The sequence below is a fragment of the Cervus elaphus genome, chromosome 28 (assembly GCF_910594005.1).
Source record: "Cervus elaphus chromosome 28, mCerEla1.1, whole genome shotgun sequence".
In the NCBI taxonomy this organism is placed as follows: Eukaryota; Metazoa; Chordata; class Mammalia; order Artiodactyla; family Cervidae; genus Cervus; species Cervus elaphus.
Window position 1 is genome coordinate 57624325 of NC_057842.1, and position 10717 is coordinate 57635041.

The window sequence follows — 10717 nt, forward strand, 5'->3', positions numbered from 1 at the left end:
TTAAACTATCAAACACAGGTATTGTACACTTTAAGGAATATTTTTTCCCAAAATGTAGTCAAGTGATTGAACTAAAGTAAGAATACAAGCAATAATATGCTCAGAATTACAACATGCTAATTAAACTCAGATAATATTTTGCTTGATCATTGATGATTCTTGATCTGCTAGAGCCAAAAAATGTTTCCATTCATACTGTATCCTATTTTAACAATTAAACATTTTAAACTTCACATAGGCTTAAGAATACTACATTTCAAATAATATTTCCTGACCTTACCTTATGGCTCAGCAGTAAAGAATCTGCCTGAAATGCAGGAAATGGAGGAGATGTGGGTTCCCTGGGTCAGGAAGAATGACAACCCACTCCAGTATTCTTACCTGGAAAATCCTATGGACAGAGGGGCCTGGCGGGCTACAGTCCACGGGGGTCGCAAAGAGTCAGACACGACTGAGCACACACATATATATAACTTTACCTTAAGTTAATAATAACTTTAGGACTTTGATACTCTCTTCTCTCTTTTCTTTTGAAAGCTGCCAAAATATGTTGTAATGTGAAAATCACAAGTTACAGGACAATTTACACAGTATGGCCCTATTTGTGTACAATATTACATGTGCATACATATATGCTTATGTACAACAAGAAAAAAATGTTCACACACACACACACACAAAGATACCATCCCAAGAGGCCCTGGGAAGTGGAATGTCGGATACTAGAAAAGAAACTTTTGCTTTATATTATTCTATAAAGATTTGAAATAAGGACAGGGAATTTAGGGAAATATTCTTGTCCCAGCTCTACCTTGAATTTGTTGTGGGACCTCAGTTTCCTTATATTGAAAGTGAAGGTTGAACTTTATGGTCCCTCAGTTTCTTTCTGTTCAAGAACTGTAAAATTCTACTTTTCTGTCATCAATTTGATTTTACTGATGTTGGATTACCTTGTATTTGAGATATCCACAGTCAGAACCTTAGGGAATATCTTTTAATTAGAATGACACCTTTTTTTTTTTTTAATTTTTGATCTCTTTTATTCCAAAGAGTACTACAGACTTGTAGTAAAAAAAAAAAAAAAAAAAAGAATCAAAACTGTATAGAAGATAATTTCTTATATAAAAGGTCAAATCAGTTTAAAAATAACTTATCATTGACACATTGAGAACCTGAGCGGTAGATTTTTACAAAGGAGAATGTGGATACAGGTTGCCAATCCAACCAAGTGAAGGAATAGAATCCTAATATCCAAGAACTCTAAGATAAGATCCTGTTCCCCTAAGATAAACAGATTAATTAAAAAGTTAATGACAGTTGAGTATGAAATAAAATGTTTGTATGATAACTAACAATAAAGTGCATTTGTCTTTTTCAGGGATGTGATGAGTTTAGGGATCACACTGGTGGGCCATCAGAAGAAAATCATGAGCAGCATTCAGACTATGAGAGCGCAAATGCTCCATCTACATGGAACTGGCATCCAAGTGTGATAAGCCTTTCTCCCTTGCGAGGGAGATGCTGGACCACAAGAGATGCAGACCACAGTACTGGCCTTCAGTGTACGCATAGAATGCTGCTAGCAGACACTTGACGTCCTGGGTCCTTCCTGCAGTGAACTGAAGGTTTAAGAAGCACCTACAGACTTGAACTCCTAAGTGCCACCAGAATATATAAAAAGGGAATTTGGGATCCACCACCGGTGGCCAGGAAAACAGCAGTGACCATAAACAAAGTACTACCTGAGAAACATCCAAACACCTTGAGCTCTCTAACCTCCTTTTTATCTGATAGACTTTTTAAAATGTACATAAAGAATTTAAGAAAGAATATATTTGTCAAATAAAATCATGATCTTATTGTTAAAATCAATGAAATATTTTCCTTAAATATGTGATTTCAGACTATTCCTTTTTAAAATCATTTGTGTTTATTCTTCATAAGGACTTTCTTTTAGAAAATTGTTTATAGCTTGGACCTTTTTAGTGTTAATCTATGACACATTACTACACTGGGTACCTTTGAAAGAATCTCAAATTTAAAAAGAAATAGCATGATTGAAGATATATCTCTGTCAGAACATTGGTATCCCTTTTATGTCATTTAATTTTGTTTAATCAGTGCTGTTTTGATATTGTTTGCTAATTGGCAGGTAGTTGAGAAAATGCAAGTTGCCAAGCGCTCTGATATTTTTTAAAAAGAAATTTTTTTGTAAAGATCTGACAACACTATCTTTTCAATGAGAATAGCAATAATGATCCATAAATACTATAAGGCACTTTTAGCAGATTGTTTATAGAGTGATTTTACTAGACAGAATTTAATAAACACTCAAATTGTAGGTTTATGATTATATAAAAAAAGATAAGGCACTTCATCTAAAGAATGTTGGTGAAGGCAAATCTCTGAAAGCAAGAACTATCCAGTGTTATCTAAAATTTAATCTGAGCACATCACAATTTTTTCAATATCAAACATTTAGGAAATTTAGGAGAAATAGTTGGCATATATTTTATATCCTATTCTGTTTAATGCAGTCCAAACATTAAAGGGAAGAATTAAGTTTTATGTTAGAACTCTGAAGCATGATAAAAGGGGCAGTTCACAATTTTCACCTTTCAAAAACAAATTTGCTGCGCAGAATATCACCATTGCAGTTAAAAAAAAAAAAAAAGAGTATTTTTATTTGTGAACACTGATGTGATACGTTTGTTTAATGAAAGAACTCTTTTAACCACGTCAGGAAGAGGTGAAGGATCTGGCTTTTTTTAAAGCTTTATTTATTAAACCATGTTATTTGATTACTGTGTTAGAATTTCATAAGCAATAATTAAATGTGTCTTTATAGCTATTTCAGGAATGTATACCTATTGTGAGTAATGCTTTCAAAAGTTATGAAAATCATGAACTACCCCAGAATTGAACTGTTGTATTTCCAAAGAGAATTGGGCTGTTTATAATAATTATTTTAATAGAGAAAGATCCCAGGGATCGGTCATAATTGGTCTTGTTTGATAATGTGGGCACCCACAAGCAAACAAATAACAGAAACAAAACCTGTAAATGTTCCTTTGTAAAACTTGTAAATTTTATTTATACTATCTTGTTTTGTACACACATTTCTCGGTAGTGGGCTCTGAATACATTGAAAATGCACTATATTTTTCTATTTTACTTGCAGAGCATCACAAAAGAACAGGTATTTTCAGTGCTACATAATGTGTTTTCCCACATTTAGGACCAAAGATGGCTATAGAAAAACTCAAACTGATTGCTTCCCAAGCCCCTCCCCACCCCCCTTTTTCTTCCTTTTAAATCACTGTACAGTGTTATTTGATATTTTAATTTATTTTTTGATTGACTAGAAAAAAATCATTTTAATTTCACTAAAATGTTTTTTGTCCCTAAGGAAAAATAATCTGTAAAATAATTTTAATTAGCGTAATACAGTCACCTAGACACTTCCATTTGTAATCTTTGTAATAGACTGTAAATATATTTTTGGAACTATAACACAATGTGCTTGAGGGTTATTTTTCAGTGTCTGCAGTGTATACAGTGTTTATACTAAGTACAGCACTTTACAATTCTAATCAGTAGCATTGGCCTTTGTGAGAATGAGTGAAAGAGTTTGAGTGAGTGTTCTTAATTCCATTTGGATTCTAGACTCACTAATAATGTAGTTCTTTTCCTGTTCATAGCTTAAGGTGCTTATTTTTTGTATTAAATTAACAAAAAGCCATTCTAGAAATAGAAGACATAGTAGGTACATGCAAACGGTGTCTTTCCTGCTTTTTTCTAGCACTAGATTTATAGTTGAGTCGTCTTTCTTGAGTAGAAGGGCAGAATAAAAGTTTTTTTGAGTTTTTTTTTCAAAAATAACTTTTTCCTTCAGCAATATACCTCATCTGCCTTAAATTTTTTACAGCTTTTTACAGGGAAAGGGAGAAGGGATGGGAAAGACACAGCACAATAGGAAGGGTATGATGCATCACTCTCTCGTTGGTAGGTTTCTTTTCCCAATCAACATTTTGATTTTGAAATACATGTATGTGAAACACATATTCAGAGAAAAATAATTAACCTTGTAATACTGATTGTAATACTGTCTTCCAGAAAGAGATGAAACGGTATAATGATAAGAATGTACAACTTGCACCTTGAAATCTTTTCTTCTTTTTTTTTTGTTTTTTTGATAAATTAGTGCTCAGGGGAGGAAGGGTAGAGAAAGCAAATGTCGGCAAGAGAACTCAAACGTTATAAAAATGCAAAAGGAAACGGCCTCCTTGCTTTAACAGAGCCACCTTTTTTAGAATGCTGTCTTCACATGTGACTTGTGTTTTGCATTCAGGACTGAAATAAAAGTAACTTTTACTACATCTGGATCTAACATTTTCTCAGCAGTTGATCTGGGCCTTGTTTTCTAGGACTGGTGGTTTATGCTTGTCAGAGCACTCTGAGTTGATCATATTGTATACTTATGTAATCTACATTAGCTAGTACTATTTAGGACGCTATTTTAATTGCTCCTCCTATCCGTGTTTTAAAGACAATTAAAATGGTGTAATTCACCTCTCTTTTTTATTTAGGTAATGCTGATATTCTCCCTTTTGTTTCCTGAGTAGCCCGGAACTGTGCTACTCACTGATGTGCATGTTCAAATAAATTCCTGGTGTGTATTTTTTTGCTATATGTAGAGAAATCATGGGGAACTCGGGGCGAGATGTGCTTTTTGTTGGTTGAATTTGTCCCTCCTTGCCTAAGAATTACTACAGGGGTCATCCTTTTATAAGGACAAACTGCTTTTGAACAGTGTCTTCAATGTATCAAGCACAAATAACTCTTTCTTCAACACGAATCATAAGTCTCTTTTTACCAGCTTACAATAATAAACGAGTCTATTAGACAATGTAAAGAAAATCCTGTCTCCAATCATTGGTGGATTCCTTTATGTCCCTTATGCATTCTTTATGTTTTTACACAGTATCATGAAAGGAGATATTTAGAGTAAAGGTTTTATTGAAATATTTCAGAGGGCTAATCAGAATACAAAGAAATTAATATCCTTTGCATCTCCTCCTTCTGCACACAGACTTAATTCCACTCTAATTATTACAGAATAACAAGTTAAGACTATGTCTTCAAAGAGCCATACTATCAAATATTTTAATTAAAGCTCTTTTGTTCTTTTTGGAATCTACAATGGCATGGCGCTAACAAGAATATTTGCATGGGAAAGGTAATGTTTTGTCATGGGACCCTGACAAATATCTTATACATTTAGTATCATGAAGCAACTTGGAGAGTCTCTGCACTTAAGGTGCTGCAGGAGACAAACACAGAGTCCAGAGAAAATGGGAAAAGTAATCAATCTGGTTGTCTGATTGCTTATCAATGCCACTGACAGTGATCAGACCAGCTTGTGCCTGAAATGAAGAAAACTAAATCGCCCCTTTTCTCTAGCATCACCACTGTAAGGTCTACAAACACTGAACAAATATCCAAACATATTTCAAAAAATGAGACTAGGCAGATACCAGGTGACGTGCTATCACTAGTTATCACGCTCCTGATGCTGAGGCTCAGGGTAGGCTACACTGAAATTGAAAGATAATCGTGAAGTCTTGGCTATCCCAACTCTTCAACAAGCAAGAATGCGCTTGCTAAGTTCACACAGTGATGATAACATAGCCTGAAATGTTGACTGGCCATCAAATGATCTCTTAAAGTCCTGGATCCATAGGTGGTACAAAAACACACTCTTCCACCAACACGCTTCTTTTCCTCCAAAAGAATAAAGCCATTATGATGAATATACAAGTTCTATTGCTAAATACAAATCAGATTGTAATACTTTCAATAATCAGTAGCAATTTATCTCCTCCTGTTACCCTTTGTTTCGTGCTGTTGTTAGCTGCAATAAAAACTTGATACCAATTTCGAGAGAAATTTCTGAGAGAAATCAAAGAGGTGATCAAATTCTTCAATTCAAAAGATTATCGCTACTGATATTAATAAATGATAAAAGACAGCGCATGGTGACCGCAAAACATACCAGCTGCTCTGAAGGGACCAGCATGTTCTTGGATTTATGGCCGTGGCCTTCAATAACCCCAACCCAACTGCCCTATTATCTAATGCAGCGCAGCACAGCTTGAAGACTATGAACAGGAGAATAAAATGTTTCAGAAGGATGCTTCTGTAAGTCTCATTAGAGTGAAGTGCTGTAAGGGTTTTTTTTTTTTTCCAAGTTCAGTGATTGAATGTAATTAAATGTATAATTAAATAATAAAAGACCTATTCTGATTGACCTTGAGGTTAAAATAAATGTAATTACTTGATCTAATTTAATTGGGACTATTTCACAAAGTTTGGTAAGTAGCAATAAAGTAGCTCTAGTCTAGTATTCCACGGGTCTGTGACAGCACTAGAAATCCCTTAGGTGTGGAACAGTAGTAGGGATTCTCAAATTGCAGGCATTTGATGATTTGGGGAGAGTAACAAGTGAGGTGTTGTCTATCCCTAACTTCCATGAATAACAAAGCTCCATAAGATATACACTGCAACATATATTTCATTATTTTAGATATCCCAGGCTTTTACTACTTGAAGATTATCTTTGTTTTCCCTTTGAAGTTCATGTACTTTAATTAAGTATATTTGTAGATTTTATATATAGCTAAAGAAACAATATGTTTTTAATGAATGATTGACCATAGATCTTAATTAAAGATGCTCAGAGGAAGAATCAGAAGAACCACTTGTTTTTAAGTAATGCTGATTCTCAAAAGACAAACATTCACTGTTCAAGTCTCACCATTTCACTATAGAACCAAAACTAAATAAAATGAATGACTGGAAAACAAACTTGAGAAAAACAAATAGAGATAAATAAGCTTCTTATGTAGAACTAGCATTCATACAGATCATAGTTTCCACATTTTGCAATTCACAGGAGGCAAAAAACTCACATACTTTTTTAAAGTGACATGAATTTGCAGACACTTATTACACAGATAGTAAGACCTATAGCAAATTACAAGAGAAAATTCTAAAGTTAATCTGGTGTCCCTCTGTCAATTAGCTAGAAATAAGCACTGTTAAGAGAAAACCAGATGGAATATGAGGCCCACACGAAAGAGACCCGCATCTTTCTTCAGCTCTGATATTTGCATGGAGTGTTTTAGGGATCTACTGTGCAGGGTATCTGCAGGTCATGTGTTACTGTAATTTCGTGTTTCCACTTAAATAGTCACCACTTGCACGCTCAGCTCCAGGTGTATTCACTGGAACCCAACTTAAGAGAAACCACAGGAATCTGACTCTACAAACAAACCCATGCAGCTTGACCTGAGAAGCAGGCAGGAGGTAAGGCATGGGCTCCTGCGGCTACTTCAGTGGCTGCACTCTTCATAAAGGAGCAAACACCTGTGAGCTTAGGTGTGATGCAGGGCCAGCAGAGAGGAGCAATTAAACCTCTTCTGATCTAATCGAAAAACAAAACCAGCAAACACCAAAGAATATCATCCTTCAGATATGCAAAGGAGCAAGTGATATTGTGTATTAAGATATATATAAATGCAGGGATGGGACCTCCCCTGGGAGTCCTGTATGGTTAAGTCTTCACCTTCCAATGCAGGGGGAGCGAATCTGATCCCCGATCAAGGAGATAAGATTCTACACACGTCATGGTCTAAAACCCGAAACATAAAACAAAAGCAAATATTATAACAAACTCAATAAAGACTTTAAAAATGGTTCACCTTGAAAAAGAAAAAAAAAATAGGAAGGGATGAACTGCAGGAAACCTGGAGAGTCAGCTCAGAGAAGCTGAGTTTAATGGAAGAGACCTTAAAAAGCTATTGGCAATTCTGACCAGAAAAAAAGGATGTGGTGGGAATGGAGTTTAGAGAACCAAGGCCTGGCCATGATGCTTGAAGGATGAATTAATTATGCTCTATTTCTGAGTCAGAGCAATAGAATCGACTTCTTTGCTTCCATGGCTTTTCGCTCCTTTCTCACATTCCCTCTCCACTTTCCTACCTGGGAGAATTCCCTCATTTCAACACACAGCTCAGAAGCTATTTTCTTCCAAGCCTCCACTGAACACCCAAGAGCCAGAATTCTCTCTTCTATGCTTTGCCCCTGCTGGTGGCGCTGGGACTCCCCGACTGTGTTCGGTCAGATTATGATGTGTGTGCCTCTCCCACTAGATCAAGTGCTCTTGGAGGGCAGAAGCCAAATGGAAAGCTTTGTTTTGTCTCCTTTGGGACTCAGCTGTTTCTGCCGCTTGGTAGACACTCTATAAATATTTTAGAATCCTTGAAGTGCAAATTAATTCAAATTGTTTTTTTTTTTTCTTAAAAGGTAGTGTGGATCAGGTGCTCTGAAGGATAAATGGGGTACAGTGAAGGTGGTAGGAAGACGGGTGTTGACGGAGAAAACTAATTGCTGAGCACGGATGGATGCTCCTGTGATAGGCTAGGGCAGCAGGAAAGCCCAGGAGACAGAGCAACAGGGCACAGCCACGGGGACCCGGGTGGAAAGCGGAGGCAGGGGTGAGATAATTAGCAAACAAGACCAAACAGCATCACCTTCCTGGTGCTGAGAAGAGTAGGAGGTATCACTGCGGTAAATAACCGAGAAAGGCGAAAGAAGAATTTGAAATCAAGTAGAAGAAATTGGACTTGATGTGAGAAACAAGGAAAGGGTATTTACCAATACCTGGTTTGACGAGGCAGAGGCATGGTGAGAATGTTTGTTAAGGAACAGTAATCTGCAGAAAGATAGGAGCTGTGATTGTGACATTTTAAGATTAGACCTAGGCAAGGGGAAAAGAACATTTTTCTTCTTCTGGAATGAAAAAGTCCACCACTCCAGCTCTCAAACTCAAGACTATACCAGTAATTCTATAGTTAAATGAAAATAGAATAAAGAGGGATTTTGTGGGCCAACGATGTGAGTCTACTTACCATTTACAGCTGGAAGAGGCAGGATAGTGTGGTGGGTGATGGCAGAGGGTTTGAATACAGGCCACTGGGGGCTAATTCTGTCACTCTGTGTGTAATGCAAAGGACACAATTTAATTTCTCTGTTTCCTGTCTTCTATGTTACCTGTAAAATGGTACTAAACATTAATATGTCCCACTTCTAGGGTTGGTACATCTGTTAACTGATGCTTGGAAAGTACTTATAACAGGAATAAGCGCTCAGTATAATTTAGCTCTTATTATTTCCCTGGGAAGTATTTTTGTCTGCATTTCTATCTATTTAACACACATACAAACACACCATTGTGAATTCTGAAATAATTCACTTACAAATAAATTTTAGAATTTAATTTTATATTTTCCTCTCAAATTTTATCCCTATCTTTTTTCTCAGTTTTCAAAAAAGGTGACTACTGATCATATCTCTCAGATCAGTACTCAAAGAGTCAAACTTCACTCATCTGGCCATAAACAATTATTCACTACCTCCAACTGATTTTAGCTTTCCGTTATCACTGGAATCTAGCATCATTTTCACAGACACTGCCCTAAATTACGTTTTCATCATCTCTCACCTACACTAATGTTACATCCTCCAGTGTGTTTTTCTTTCTCTAATCCTTTTTAATTATGACCTTCAGAGTCATTTCTCTAACACGTATCTGATCATGTTTTCCCCCAGTTTAAAAGACTTTAATGGCCCCTCCTTGATCCGAGAAGTGAAGTCAGCTATATAGCATAGCATCAACAGTTGGGATCCTGCCTTTTTGATCTTCACCATTATCCCTCCTGCTGGATTTCATAAACCACTTGTGATTTTGACATACAAAGTTCTTTCACATTCCCTGTCATTATGAGTTTTCTGAAGGAAGCAACTGAATGTATTTTATTCCTCTTAGTATCTACTGAGCCCAGCACAGATTTAAAAGCTGGTGGTAGCTTCAATGCCTGTATCTTTAAAACAAATCCTGGGCAAAAATTGAAATTTGAGGAAAAATACACAAACCCCCTCAATTCATAATTGATATCACAATGTAATATCATCACTTTTTATTCACCTTCTTTAATGACCAGAACACACATCTAGAAACTACAGAACACACATCTATAATCTACAAAACAGATTATGTTGTTAATAAGCAATGCATTCTGAATTATAATAGAAAGTTATATATCTATGTGTTTATGTGAAAATTTACATTTTCTCTTACTTAAATATGTGCTTTAAATTTTATCTTTCATTACTGCTTTTTAGAGGAGTTGTGAGGAGCAGTCCTCATGACTTTATTTTGCCATCTGATCAAGGAGTCAGAAAACCTTCTCTCATTTTCCATTACCCAATGATGTTATATAATATTTTACACTGTTTCTTTATCTGTCAGTGATATTGCCTCACAGATAGGAAGCAGAATTTTTGTGTAATTCACATTTCTATTCCAAAGCCTGGCACAATTCCTCGCAATTTGCAGATTCCTAACAGGTGTGTGTTGAGTGGTTGAGAGTCATGTGATTCTCAAGCTCTTCATTGCCTCAAAAGAATCTAGTGTATTAGCAGTAGGTCTTTACCTAAGGCAGGAAAACCACTCTACCAAACTGAATCACTCTCCTTCAATTGAAGTGTCTCTTTTCAATGTCACAGATGTTTCCAGATGCTGTGCTATGACATGCCTCATGCAGTCTTCATCTTCATTGACCTGAGAAATATACGTAACCCCATCTGAAGACTC

General features: G+C 36.0%; 1 protein-coding gene across 4 annotated transcripts in view; it reads left to right on the forward strand.

Annotated features, from left to right (window-relative positions):
• The window catches only part of EPHA7 (EPH receptor A7), a 201954-nt gene extending 197039 nt beyond the window's left edge, over positions 1-4915 (forward strand). For all 4 annotated transcript variants that reach the window (XM_043890377.1, XM_043890378.1, XM_043890379.1 and 1 more), the window contains exon 17: positions 1379-4915. In XM_043890377.1, coding sequence (XP_043746312.1) covers positions 1379-1493 — 115 coding nt within the window. In that variant the 3' untranslated portion in view covers positions 1494-4915. The remainder of the gene's footprint in view (positions 1-1378) is intronic.
• The last annotated feature ends 5802 nt before the right edge of the window (positions 4916-10717 follow it).